This window comes from Syngnathus leptorhynchus, chromosome 14 (genome assembly GCF_054491065.1).
Source record: "Syngnathus leptorhynchus isolate UIUO chromosome 14, UIUO_Slep, whole genome shotgun sequence".
Taxonomy (NCBI): Eukaryota; Metazoa; Chordata; class Actinopteri; order Syngnathiformes; family Syngnathidae; genus Syngnathus; species Syngnathus leptorhynchus.
In genome coordinates, this window is record NC_141208.1 from 3203837 (window position 1) to 3219313 (window position 15477).

At 42.3% G+C, this 15477-nt stretch overlaps 1 protein-coding gene across 2 annotated transcripts in view; it reads right to left on the reverse strand.

Annotated features, from left to right (window-relative positions):
* Positions 1-15477, reverse strand: part of LOC147046014 (guanine nucleotide-binding protein G(olf) subunit alpha) — a 28563-nt gene that overhangs the window by 3724 nt on the left and 9362 nt on the right. For both annotated transcript variants that reach the window (XM_085929668.1, XM_085929669.1), the window contains exon 5: positions 10858-10955. In XM_085929668.1, the coding sequence (XP_085785794.1) occupies positions 10858-10955 (98 nt within the window). The remainder of the gene's footprint in view (positions 1-10857; positions 10956-15477) is intronic.

Genomic DNA, 15477 nt, shown 5'->3' on the forward strand with positions numbered 1-15477 from the left:
ACATTAGGTACACACACCAGCCAGCACAAGTTACATCGTAGAGAGTTGCCGATTGTATCTTTGTTTTTAATTAATAACTTTGCTTGCTGGCGTGAAAAAGAAGCATGTGGTGGTCAGTGTGTGTGTGTGTGTGTACATGTAGAACTTCCGCCCCTTCCTTTTCCAGGGCCGTTGTCATCGCATGCGACTCTGGTACTCGTGCGTACGCAGCCATGAATTACTATTCAACACAGGCGCCATGATTTTTCACACTCGGGCCGACAGAAGTCATAACTAGTAAAAGTGCATCTCATCTGCACGCAAATGAACATGTGTATTGTCAGAAAAGATCAGATTTTAGATAGAATCACAAGGAATAACCTTCAGCAGGTAAAAATATGAACTTTTCTTTCAATATATAAAACACCTTGATGAGGATCTGGAGTCATAACAATTTGGACATCAACAATTACTGTTTTGTTTGTTGTACAAGGTTCCTTTGTATAGTTGATGAGTAAATTTCCACTTTATTCTCATGGATCAAATCATTTCATATATCACACTTGCTTGTTTGTGTTTATACACAAGACAGTTGACTCCTTAGGTGTTTTTTTTTTTTTTTTCTCCTGTAAGCGTGAGAGACGGCAAAATACAGACAGGGACATTCGACGCGGTGGACGCCTGGGGCCATGGGCCCCATGCGGTCCAGGTCACATGTTGCCAGCCATCTAGACCTCCCTCCCCCCCACACACACACACACACACACCTCCAGAAAAAGCCTCAGGGTCTTGCATCATGTTGAAATGGAGTACTTATATTCAGCAAATACTCGAAATGAGCACCACCAGAAAGAAATTCGTAACACTCATGTGTTCATTTGATAATTGGTTCGACAAATAGTACAACATCTTTAATTAGCAGTGCAGTGTGGCGGCCTAATCAATAGTTTCCATATTTTGAAGCGCCCGGGCCGGCAGCATAATGGACTTTTTCACTTGAGCCTCCGACCTGCTGTACACGACAGCAGTAGCATCACACGGACAGGAAGAGCACTTCCTTCTTGTCATGTATATCTATTTGAACAATGATTCAAACTTTAGGATCTTTTTTTTTGTTTGTTTGTTTCCCATGCCCCTCCCCAACTCTCTTCAATGAATAGATTTTTTTTTTTTCTATCAACTCGTAATAAGTGACAAAGACAAATATTGTCACGCAAGTTATGGCAGCAGAAGCAAATGGAAATAGTTATAAAGAGGGAGACTTCTCATTTGTGGATACACTATACTGATTCAGGGGCATATTTTTAGACTGTCGAGGAAAATAAATCAAGAATTGTGTTTGAACTACCAAGTCTTAATAAGCAGAGTGCTTTCTGAAGTATGAAAATACCAATACCGTGACGGGATAAATATCAAACATCGATTGTAGATGCTAGATTGTGCCGTATGGCACCCACAAAAAAATCTGCCGTTATAAAAAAAAACCAGCTGCAGTCAATCATAACTACAGCAAAAAATGATAACATTTCCTAAAGCATCAAATATGGCGTTAATTTGCTAAACTAGAAATGCAAAAGTCATGTCTTCGAAAGTCATCTCAAGTCTTGCGGAAAGATCTCAGGCCCGTCCATCCAAACAGGAACAAAAACGGCGTAGGGAAATGATGGATCGCAGAATGAGACCAATCCATCTGCGGCTCTGTGGACCCGTCCTAAATATAGGAGCAGCAGAACGGAGACACTCTAGAAAGTCAAACCAAATCTGGTGTAAACAAAAAGTGGCTGTTCTATGTCAAGGCCGCCGTGTTTCGGCCTTCCTCGCGGACGGACATGCTGAGAGCTAATACATGCTAGTAGCCTGTCACTGCTCAATGGATCTTTAAAAATAGACTTGTGTAGATTAAAACAAAAAAAAATCATAATAAACTGCAACAAATGAAAAGTAAATGACTAATGACTAAGAGCGGCTGGCTATGGATGCTAAGCTAAAACCAACGCTAACAACACTCAAGCTAGTCATGCCAGACATGATGGCAAACACACATCAAAATGAATCAGATTGTTGCGTGACCAGTCAGAAATTGATTTTACCACCGGATGACTCAATGGCCGAAATTGTAGCACAACCAAAATTTAACTGATTAGACCCGATATTTCATCTGATTGTTGCACAACTTGTCAGTTGAATTTCCGCCAGAGCAGAAAGTAATCTGATTTGTGAACAAACAGTCGTTGAATTTAAGATGCGGCAAACGTTCATACAATCGTTGCGCAATCTGCCGCTGAATCTCCGACACAGCTCAAATCCATTTACTATTTGTGTGACCACTTGACTTATGTCTAACCCGTACATTCAATTTCTGGCAAAGCATAAATGAATGTGATTGTTGTGCCGCCAGTTTCTAACACGGGTAATTTGCCCGATTGTTTGAAAATTTGAAATTCATCAAATTTCCACGCAACCAGTTACATTTTTGACATTGCCAGAATATAATCGGATTGTTGAGCGACCAGTTGTGAATACTCTGTATATACACCTCAAATATTCCATATATCTCCTGTTTTGATTTCTTTTACGCTCAAGAGTGGGTGCTGTTACACCTGGCGGCCAGCGGGAGGCAGAGTTACGGTTACGCGGCCACAGCAGCGGCAGCAGAAGCAGCAGCAGCAGCAGCAGCAGCAGCAGCAGCACACTGAGCCTGCCTGCTTTCAGCAGCTGGGTTCCCATGGCAACCCTAGTCGGTCCATACCACTCATCTCCCTCTAGCTCGCCAGGCCGCTTCGATTGCATCCTGTCGTTCGCACGTCGGAACGGACCGAGCAGGACCCATCATGTTAGATCAGCAACTGCGAGAGCTATGTACTGTTTGGTGACAATCAACCCTTACGTTCAGCAAAAAATGTTGATGGGTCAACAGATTTAATATAGCGTGTCAATCAAATCATGGTAATTAGTGGTATAACAAAAATCCATCCATTTTGTGCACCATTTATCCTCATTAGCTTCACTCCGTTTTTATTATCTTGGTTTAAGATTAAATACTGACTGATTTTAGGTCTGGATAGTCAAGATGATGACGATTTTTGACGCTTGGACGACGGCTCCATAATATATTTCACTTTCTCTCCTTTAAAGTTGAGGTGATTGCGTTTCTCGTAGCACCCCTGTGCAAACAGACTGGGACAGCCGGCGTGGCGTGGCGTGGCGTGTCACCCGGGATGAATCCGACACGCGAGGGGTTATACAAGTTGAGAGCTGAAGCGAGGGGGATAATTGATAAGGATGTTGCCTGTCATGGAGCAGTTAACATGGGTCCCTTGAGACAGGCCGAGCCCACAGTAGCGCCCGCCGTCACAAGTAGCGGTGCGGATGAAAAATATGCAACATACAAATAAGGGATTAGCTCCTAAACGCTTACAATTGTCCAAACATTTCATTTCATTACGCTAGAATGCAAATGATTAAAAGTAGCTTGCCGCTAATCCCGTCAGATCAGGTGGACCAGACTCGGTGATTTGATGAGCGAGTGATTAAAGGGATAAACGTCGGTGGAATAATGCAAGTGACACCGCGACAATTTAACTGGGTGGAAGGGAGCGCAGTTTAACCGGGTGCCCGATCAAAACAAACGTGCGCACTGGAGTCGGCTCGACTGCCCACACTTTGTCGATGTTGTTCCACTTAAGTCGCGTAGGTGTCAGCGGCGTGCCTTTCAAGCTGTCGACTGACTAAACTAGGTTAACGGACAATGCTAATTGCCCAAAACGATAACAATTGATGTGACCCATCCTGACTGGCCAGAAATTCAACAGATTGTCCGTTGGGTTTGCAACGTACTAAAATTTCATTTGATCATAGGGTAATCTGTCGTCGAATCTTCTACACGGCAGAAATGTTCCCAACTGTTGATCGACTTGTCTTTGAATGACTTTCGAAATGTGATTTTTTTTTTTTTTGGCCCCTTCAAACAGGTATTGAAAATTGCACGTATCTCCATCACATTTTTTTATTTTTTTTTTAAAAGCTACCTACAATGGGACTTTAAACCGGTATAACCTGATATACTGCTGGTGCCATTCAATTTATCGCCACCAAATAGAAAGCAGGAAACTTCAGTGCAATCCAACATGACGTGTGTTAATATATAACTAAAAGTTAAGTGTTCACATAGGTTAGTAGTCCCCACCCTACGCATGCTTTGCTCAAGCCGTCTATGCAAACAACCCCAGAGACTGAAAAGATATAAAAGCTTTCCATAAATAGCCCGTTGTGACCTCCTTGGACCACATTCCTCTGGAGGTTAAAGTTGAGTTGACTAAGGGAGGCTGAGCGGAAAGTGGGAACTCTTCTTCTTTCTTTTTTTTTTTAACGCGGCAGGGTGTGGCCGGCTGGATGATGCTAACAGCTAGCACAACATATCAAAGGGCGGTCGCCTTTTTCAGGGTTAGGGTTTGGCAACTAGCAGGAAGATACTGATTAGCGACTGAAAATGTATCCATTGTTCGGGTTTGTGCCATTTCAGTACAGTTAGTCTAATCGGTTCAACAAACGGTCCTAATTCCGATCCCCCCAAAGGTGCACCCTGGACAGTTAGAAAACAATCATCTCTAGGGGAAAAAAAAAACAAAAACAACCAAAGACGATGGAAAAAGTCTTAAGGAATTGGACTCAAATTGAATAAAACCATTTCGGCATATTCGTCCATCATATTTTAGCCATTTTTTGATGATTATTTCAAAGGTTCTCTATTAGGCCTTGTTCATTTTTTGGGGTCATATTTTGCAACACCTGTATGATGATATTTCTGCTCTTGCAATGTGTTGACTATTATAGAATAGAGTAGAGCAGGTCGGGTGGGGGGGGGGTATACTCCCACATGAAATTCACACAGAAGCGTTTTGCGTCTCACCTTCTGCTATTGACCTTCCCTTTGTTTACAGCGCATTGCCGGGATACTCCCTTTGATTCGGCTGCGCACACGTGACCCCGCTGCCAGTTTCTGCTCTGCAGTGCTGCTGCTGCTAAAAATAGCCTTCGCTTGCCCTGGCTCCACTGCTAGTTTACATAAGCTCTAAAGGGGAGGGGGGGGGGGGGGGGGGGGTGTTCGATGGACGACCATTCCACAATCTCTTTGAGCACCACCACTGCTGATGTCCTCCAGCAGTCTGTGCCGTAACATTCCCGGTCATCAGCACTGTGTCTTGTGTGTGTGTGTGTGTGTGTGTGTGTGTGTGTGTGTGTGTGTGTGTGTGTGTGTGTGTGCACACAGACCACCAATACCCGCCATTCACATGCCTCCCTCCCTCCCTCTTCTCTGTCCTTTAAAATGGAAGCACATTTTAACCCAAAAATAAAGATCTATTTATAGCGCCTCTCTCGTTGGCTTTAATGTAAACGTTTTCCCCACTGCCACTACAGTTGGAGTACAAGATGAGATGGATGAAACTGGCAAGGGATGAAAGAGGTCATGTTTATGTCACAGGAAAAGTGAGAAAGTCAACATTCTATACATATTTGTTTTTTGCTTGTTTCTATTTGTGTATTTCATTTATATTTTTAATAGCAATTTAGGGTCATTAGTTTCCCATTTTTAAACGTGTGGATTATGTGTAATATTCCTTCATTTTCTTCCTAATGTTTGTCTATTTATTTTCTAATCTCTGTGTATGGGGGGGTGTCTAACGTGTTTTTTTGCATGTTTTGCTCATATTTAGCCAGTTCTTTTGTATTATTTATATATTTTTAAAATGTTGTATTTTTTGTATCACACTTTTTTTTTTTTATATATTGTTGTACTATGACATTAGGCTAGCAGTTTTCTTTCTAATCTTTTGTATGTATGTGTGGTGGATATCTAATATAGTACGTTTTTCCTAATAGTCCTATTCCTGTTCTCGTATTTATGGGAGGATTGTCTTGTATTATTCCCCCCCCCCAAAAAAAAAAAGTTAGGTTTTTTTCCTCTGATACTCCCTGTGTACAATGATGACGACTAAAACTAGCATGGGATGAATAACAAGTCACGTAAAAGTGACAAAGCAAGTCAAGGCGGGTGCATCGCCATGACAACCCGTGAGATACACAAAGCAGCAAATCTTGTGACATGTTGCATGGTGCTACCCGGGGCGGCTTTAGGCCTTCCACACTTGAAAAGAGACGCAACCATAAAGTGTGGTGGGCGACATGACACGGGGAACCGTTTCAGTCTTCGCGCAAGTTCAATTTGAACTCAAATATTCTGAAGCTTTCTGTGGCCTTTTACAAACAAATTGTTAATTTGTCAAAGATGTAACAATCCTGATTCAAATAAATTCAAAACAATATGTCAAATCTATATTATTTCCCAATGTTTGGTTCGATAACTCGTATGTAATTTCTTCTAAATATTTCTTCTGGAATCAGTCGAATCAAAATGAGTGGAGGGCGGTGGGGGGGTCCCACAGGGAGTGGTAACAACCTTGAGGACAGCGGTTTGTGAAGATGGGAGCTTCAAGCAGATCACGTTGTTGACTTGGTCTTAACACACACAAAATAATGCGCCTTTGATACAACATCAGTCAGCTGACGACAGTGTCATCTGATTCCGGCAAAGGACATTTGGAAATAATCGTGATTATTAGAGAGCTTTGAAAAACAATTTACTTTTTAGGATGTGTGACGTCGGCACATTTATGACTCATTATCTTTCTATCTACTATCTGAGTGAAGAGGGTGTGAGCCAATGGGAGCGTAGAAGAGGCGGAGCTTTTGAAGAATGAGACAAAGTGCCATATGTCCGGTGCAAGCGCTAAAGTGCAACTAATCAAAACATTTTGCTGCAATTGACAATTTTCAAGTTGCCGATGAGACCGAAATAGAATAGAAACGTTTTTGCCGTGGGGATATTTTTTTTTTTTATTGAGAGTTTAGGAGAAGAAGCTGGGACCACAGTTTGTGCTCTCAACAGTTTGATTGATGGCTATTGAAGGCCAGCGCATGAGGGGGGGGGGGCATCCTCGCACGTGTTCATAAAATGCTGATAAAAAATAAATAAAAAAATGGTTTCCATGAAAAAGAAGGAGGGGGAATCTGGGGGATTTGAAAAATATTATTTTACAGGAATTTCCTTTTCATTTTGATAATCCAAAATGCCAACCCCTGCTACAAGCAAAGTCATCATCCAAAAAATCTTGTAAAAAGCATTAAACTAAAGCAACTTGAATTATCCTGTGTGTGGGGGGGGGGGGGCATATATAAATACATCACTCTCCCGGGCTCTTCCGTGAAGAGAAGAGGCTCCTTATTGAGCAAAGCGACTGTTTGCAAAGCTCTGTTTCGCTGGGCCCTCAAGGGGCTGGGGCCTGGCTGACAATGGTGGCCATTCTTAGCATTTTACTGCCCCAGATGACTGTCAGTGCCCCCCCCCGCCGCCTTCCCCACACCCAGGGGCTGGTGGCGGGGTCCCGTGACCAGCACGAAGAGAACCAGCCACAGCCTGGCCCAAGACAACCAGAACACGGCCACACTTGCTGTGTGTGACACTGCTGCAGATAAGTCTGTCTCTCCTGGATTCTCCAATCGTCACAAGAAAAAAACTTTCAAATCACACTTAATAGAAAGAATAAAATGAGAAGAAAACAAATCAACATCACTAGTCTGGGTCCGCACGACAGGCAAATGCGACCCGGATTGGATTTTTTCATTTTTATTTTTTTCCTGATATGCGATCTGTATCAGACTTTTTTTATTTTTTTTTATGGTAGTCCAAAATATAGTATTTTTTAGAAACAGACTTTAAGTCTGGAACTCCATTGTGTCATTCCAGTGGTAATATTCATTTTGATCACAATGTCCCAAACACTTTGATGAATCCAAAGCTCTCTGCAATGGAACCAGTTTTGCAATGTCTAAAAATAGCCCGTGATCAATCAACTGGCAGACACATATCTGTGCTGGTAAAACATAGAAATGCGCAGCGCGCGGGATGGATCGATTGATTCCAAAAGCGTCGATTGGGAACGCGCTCTTTGGCTCGGGTTTATTTCCTGTCCAGAATGTGTGTAAGGCCTTCTGGAAAAAAAAAAAATTTGCATGTGGGAATTCTGAGAATTTTTTTGAGTTTGTTTTACTGCGATAATTAGGTTTTCAGAAAAAAACTATTTGTACAAGCATTTAGCAACAGTGTTGCGGTCGTCTGTTGATCACAGTTGTGATTGTAAACATCCAAAGTCAAATCTCATTCATGCACCTTTTAAGATCAAATCTTATCTTTTTATATACATACACAGGCCGAACAAAGATAAAGTTATGCTACATGTAATGAAAATGGGGGCTTTTAGAAAGAGCGCAAGAGAGAAAGAAATCAGAGAAAGATACGGAGGGGGAACGGAGATAGAGAGATACGTAGAGATTTATAGATAGTGATGGAGAGATTTATGGATGAAGGGGGGATTTACTGTACATCATTACCACCCATTACATCATTACCCCAGACATGAATAGGTAGACAACACAAAGCCTCTGAGCTGCATGCCTATACCAAAGCTAAGCTAGGAGGGTCAAAGTCACAAACTAACTAATGTCGAGGATTATTGAGCCATTCTTTTCCTATAGTTTCCAAATAAGTCACTTATTTGTTGAGCACCTTTTCAAGCGGTACAGATAATGGATGGGGGGGGGGTTCCAATTTATTTGACTAGGGCAGTCACATAGCTCCCACTTTAAAAAAGAATAATCCGTCTGATTTGAAGCTCCGGATGAAATTGTATTTAGTAATATTCTGTAGAACTTTCAACTTTTTCCCAGGAAAGTGACATTGATTATGGCTTATGAGCACATAGCCAGGCAAAGAGCACAGGAAAAAAAAAAGAGGAAGCGTGTTCTGTAAGGCGGAGCTTGGAGAGGCCATGTGAGTGTCACCTGACCGCCCCCTTTTCTCCTCTCGGGCGTAGGACTCGACCCGCACAGTCAAATTTATGTTCGAGGAGTCCGTCCGATGTGTTTGGGGAGACGGAGGAGAAGAAGAAGAAAAGCTTAGGCTGGATTTTCATTCATTTTAATCAATGGCGGGTGAAAGAACTGGACATAACTGTTTAAGATGTAGTAAATATATTAGGGTAGTTTGCTCACAATCATTGTGAACACAGGTGAAAAGTAGGATGTTTTATTGAGTTAAACCCAGATTGGACACTTGGACCTGCATTGTAAATCCACTAAAACCAAGTCACTGATTATGTGTGCCTTTGACTGAACTCTACAAGATAAAGGCGGCCAACCTTTGGGATGGGGAGGGAAAACAATTGCTCGGGTACATATTTTCATGCTCACTCGCCTACAAGTCAATCCAGACGACAATAAGAAAACTTTTTTTGCACGCTCTCCCAAACATCAGCACTGGTCTTGCCACACACTTATCAGGATTTCCAAAGAGCGTCAGGAGTTGTACAACAGGTGCTGGGTTCTACAAAAGCCATTGTGACCCATATATGCCTTTGTCCCATTGGGATGTAGCAATTCATTGGAGATATTTGTTCAATGGATTTGAACATTACACTGTACAAGTCATCGACCACGACAAAGTCAAAGCGACGCTGTTGCTCGAGACCATTTGAAGCTTCGAAACGACATTTCGGGAGACGTTTTCTCATCACTGCTAACTGAGTAAAGAACTAACATTGTTCCACTCAAGCCCGTTTGTTTACAAAGCGTCCATTTCCACATTTTCTCCATCAGGTGGAATTTGTGGGTCACTGCCCCACTTGGACTGTAAATCGAACATGTGAAAATGACTTACTGGGACTGTACAGATATTGAATGGCATGTAGTTGCAACTTGGAGCTTGTCCTAAATAGGTCACCACAGGGTCACTATGTAAGATGGCCTGAATGTTAGAACCAGCTCAGGCTGTCACTATGATCAATGCTTTTTGTGAAGGATTACAGAAATCAGAAAATGATGACTGTTGACAAGCTGAAATTACTCCAGGGACAATTTGAAGTTAAACAATGGCTCTAGTCTAAACGATTAGGCAATTATTAAAATAGTTGCTGTTTGATAAAAAGCCCTTCTGTTTATGATTAGCTTAAGGTAATAATGGAGTTGATTCCTTTGGACTATTTGACTTTGCAAAGTAGACCAATTTCACAGAATCACACTTGAACTATCTTGGACCTGGATACTCTTTATCTCTTGTACAAGATACTTCTGGAACCTTAGGCTTGTTGTCTCTGACATGTGATAACAGGGCTGCTCCCTGTGAATTCCCGTAAGTTTTTGATCATCTGAGCTGTATTTTGAGTTATTTGTTCTCTCTCTCTCTCTTTTTTTTTTTTTACTGTGCTTTGTATATGACAAACTGGCTGACTGCAAGATGGCATTTTCATTTTACATTTGAAAAAAAAAAAAAATATGGCAAAGAAAAATAAATTTACTGTGTGGGGGGGGGGGGGAAATGTCAATTTGATAAGTTCTCAATTGTTATTGACACTTTAAAACCAATATATTCTTGTGCATTAGTTTCTGCAGGTGTAACTTGTGAGGTGAGTGTATTTACAGTAAATGGGGTAAGGGGGGGGGGGGGTCTTCAAATGATGTAGGCCATCTCAGATTTTGCAAATGTCACACACACACACACACACACACACACACACACACACACACACACACACACACACACACACACACACAGCATTTTCCAAAGGACAAACGCTCGACCGCCGCTTGTCTTGCCACACCGAGAACAAACACACGGCTGTCATATTCATACGTGATACGACAACGGCGCACGACGCGGGGCTTTTTCGCCACCCACGTAGACAGACGACAATGTCTACACCCCCCCCCCTAAAAAAAGCACATTGCAAATTGCATAACCTACATAGAAACAAGTGTCACACTTACTATTGTGCGCAGTCGATCAGCTGGTACTCGTTGGACCTCTCGAAGCACGCCTTTACCCCTTCATCGTCCCACAGCTTCTTTGCGTGGTCAAAGAACTCCTGAGGTGGGGAGGGAAAGGAAGAAATGGTCAGTGAGGCATGACGGGGATGACAATATCACTGCAAGAAGCTACATCGAGAGAGGCTACATTCATTAGCTATCGGCTACTTACTCACATAGCGACATCATGTAGTTGCCAAAACGTGTACACAAGGTGTTTAAGCGAATGAGGGAAAGTGCATTTTTGTTTGTGACGATTCAATTTAAATTTCTAAAAATCTAAATAGAAGAAATTACGTCAACGCACACTTTCTGTCGGACTGTCGACAAAAACCCCAACGATACATCAATTTATTGGGAATGCGGTGCAAAAAGAGTCTCTTTAAAAAAAACAAAAAAAAAACAAAAGGCCCACACATAGAGATCCTTCCTATTGTTGAGATGATGCAGTAAACAACGTTGTCGTCTTTCAGTCAGCATCCTGCAACGAGGAGCATTATGAAAGACGCTCCCCTCTTATCAATGACTTTGAGACATTTCCCAGGACTCTCAGCTTGTGTGTTTGCTTTTGCACAAGACGATTGTCCTCCTTCGCACTGCTGCGGGCTCCTCCCTCTCCCCATCGCCCAAAACCACCACATGACCATGTGCGCTTCTTGAAGCCTCTGCGCTCGCACTGTGCAAAAGAGGCTCAAAGTAGCTCCCAACCGGAGGCTGATAAATGATCACATGGTCTGGGAGACATCCTCTCGGCAGATCCGGTGATTGAGTTCAGCGAGGAAGACAACCAATAACTGTTCACTACAGTCCTTTCAGAAAGCAGAGCTCTGCCAAGGCAATGAACAAAAAAGCCTGGTTCGAAAAGATCATCTGTTTCTATTTCCCTCCGGTCCAGTAGGTGGAGGTAGAGTGCATTTTTGCAAATGGCAGGCAGCTTGGAAATAACTTGTGCCCAGAAAATATTCACAGGTCAATTGTAAACAGTTTTTTTTTAGCTACCTTTATCTGCTAAAAAGTGCGGGAAACAAAAAAAATGACCAATGTGGCACATTGCCCAGTTTTCTTATTAGGGGAAGCTGCGACGGCTGATCCACCATGACACTTCTGGTGCAGAACTTTATCGGAAATGCGGTGTGAAAGTGGCACAGGTGGTTTGCACGTTTGCCTTCTAGATTGAGGGTCGACATTTCGGTCTCAGGCCTTCTTGTGTGGACTATGCATGTCTTCCCCCGCGCTTACTTGGGTTTCATCTGCTTCCCCCCCCCCACGTTTTAAAAACATGCATGTTGGGTGTGATTAAAGACTCTACCTGTCCTTAGGTGTGAATGTGACTTGTGCTCATTTGTCATGGAAATAATGGCTGGTGACCTCAATGAGGAAAAGCGGTGGAATGAAACTGGACGGATACAGCGTAAAAGTTCAAAAGTGGCACTTTAAAACAAACAAATCATCGAATTATCTTACTGCAGCTATGTGAACGTCATTGCTAGCATGCTAGCTTCACTTCGTGGGGGCAGTCGCTCATGAACAGGATCAACTTGCTAGTCTTTTTTTTTTTTTTTTTTAACCAGCACGGTCACAGCGTTCAGCCGCACAAAGGCAACGGCACCGTGTTTACTTTCTTTTCAGCTGCTCTGAATAAGATTTACTGATTACATTCTCCGTCGGGCGCTTCTTGCCAAATCTCTCAACGAAGGAGGGGCTCAAAGTCCAAGGACGGGCCGCCCTACCAAGCGCTTGTGCCGGGGTACAGGGTGCAAGGGCGCTGACGGTGGAAGGGGGTTGGGACGGGGAAGGGGGCATTGTTGGCAGTTGGAGCCTGCATGTGCTCCTCAGGGCTCTTTTTCCACAGAGGCGTGTGACACTGGGCCTTTGAATAAATGCAGTGTGTGCTACAGTGCCCTACAGAGCAACTGATAAAAGACCAGGAGGGAATTTGCTTCAACACTTTTTTTTTTTTTTAACCCTTTCCTGAGATGAGCATTAAGCCTTGGCGACAGATCGTGATGGGCTTGTGTGCGAGGAAACGGTTTGCTCCAATCAAAATGCAAGTCAGGGTGATCAAAACAAGGGCAAAAATCCATCCATCCATTTTTTTGAACTACTTTTGGACTTATGGACTCTTCAATGGCTTGTATAAAATATACAAATAGCTGGGTCTTCTCTGAAATGATTGGCAAAGCTGCAGCTTGGTGTTGAAGCTGCCTTCACTGCAGGTGAATTAGCCAGTGATGGCTTCATGTTAGCGTCATAACACCAGCTCAGAGTTTCCAGTAGTCACCAATGACACGAGCAAATACCGCTAGATAGCTTCTAGTTGCTATTGTGAGGTGGAAAAAAAATTGCTAGTGGGGTCAGAGAAGTCACTATATATAGCAAAGTTGCTAAGTCGCATGTAGTAGCCCTCGCTGTTTAGCTCCGCCCCCCGGGATATGAACTCTGCATTTCCGTGAAAGATTTGTTTGATTTCAATCGGTGCCAAGAGAATCTTAAGAGTGTAGTTTTTTTTTTTAATTATCAAAACATTCCTTTCCAAAAAGTTGTCAACATTTGGTTTAAAAAAACTGCCAGCTTTATCTGTACTTGCTGTTTTAATTACTAGCATCCATGAATTTTGAAAAAATAATCATTTTTCTTGATTCATTTGTGATATTGCATTCCTATAGAGAAATATGATTATTATCAGAGAAGCTAAGTTTCCAATTTCCTGTTCAAAGTGGAAAAATGGTGCGAGTTTGCTCAAATTGAAACCGAATTGAGTCTGCTCAAAGTCCTTCACATTTATGGTTTCTTTCATGGCACTGTGATCTCGGCGAGAACCTTTTGTACATCGTTCCATAAAGAATGAACAAGAACAACTCATAAATATGGCTTCATCATGGAGACGCTGTCACGCGCAAGTTAGGAGTATGCCTGCATTAAAAGTGGATTGGAGGAAATCTAATTCTTTTGATTTTATTTGGCTTACACTCGCCCTAATGCGTATCAAAATGGGCCACGTTGGAATTGTGTCACTTGACACGTGCGGTGTAAAAATGAGCACTACTGGCGCTATGAGTAAGTGCACCCACACACAAAGTAGAGCAGTGGGCGTGGTTTGTGTGAAGTTGAAGCTCACCTGCCACACGACACTGTAACTCTAGCTGTGGGGCACACAAACACAAGACAAACGCGAACCCGTTTTTTTTTTTTTTTTTTTGACTCGCTGCACAGCCCCGAGTGGGCCTTCGCTGAATATTGACGTCGGGTTTAATGGCCGAAAGGCTTTCCGAGATGCGCCACTGTCAGTAAATGGAAACACGAGGCTAGCGTAGCAGTGGCGCTAGTGTTTGTTTGCATTTGTATCGGAGAGCGCATAAAAGTCAACATTCTGGTTATTTCCCCCAAAAAGAAGTATTAATTTTGCTTGTCATGAAATGAAGCTAACAACCTACTCGAGAGTGGAAGTCATTCAGACGAATTGAAATGCGCATTATTATTCTTACGTACAATAAAACCATTGTTGTTGTTTTTTTCTTTTCATATGTACTTCAGGCAATAAAGACATATAGACCTTGTCTGGAAAGAAAAAAAATATATGTATTTAGTACTGTGCTCAAGTAGTCAAAGGAAAAGCGCTCAAGTTTGCAGTCGACCTCGTGAAACAAAGGAAATTGCTCGCGGGGGAAAGTTTTATGGTCTGACGAGGCAAAGGTTGAGAGTGCGGCCAGCGGCAACATGGTGGTAGCCGCCTTTACATTCTGCTGCTGGTGTTTGGCTTTCTGTCGCAAAATGCGGGTAAGCCAGCGTGAAGGAGAAACATACAAACATACTGGTGAGATGGGTTAATAATATTTTGGAAGTGGGAGTCTATAAAATAAAACTAACTATAGCAACAGTAAGATCCACCTGTTTATTTGCTAGGAAGCTACTTCCTGGTTCACGGAGGACGACGCTACAAACGGACTCGCTCGTTATTTTGGACTGTTCATCGACACAAATAAATTCCCCTGCAATCATTACCTCCAAACAAACTAATGAACTAACTGCCTGACGGGCCACAGCCCCGTCCGTCCGTATATTCATGATATAATACTTTCAATCATAAGGTCAAGAAGAAGAAAAAATACAGATTAATCAGATGATAAATTTCAAAAACATATGATCTTAACCCCCATCAAAAGCATTTCAATGGGTATCAATTATATAGGGATTTTCACTACTTGAAAGCTGGCCAGCGGACGGCAAATTGACATCATTTAAAAAAAATACAGAATGTGTGCTGCAATGCATTTCATTCACGAAGTTATACGGACCTTTTGTCAATTCAGAAGTGTATTTTATTTATAATTTTCTTTATTGTTCTCCATTTAAATGCCAATGTTCATTATTCTCCAAAATAAAGTGAGTTACTGTTCTAAAGAATGTTGTTCAATTCTTATGATCTGATACGATGTGAATGGCATAAAAGAACAACGCTATCGTATACCCTGATAGATCCTGAAAGGAAATTTATTGTGACAGGTCTACTCGTACTATTAGGCCTTTGCTGCATGGCTTGAAGTAGAATGAATATCGTTGCGGCGTACGTTGAGGGACGCA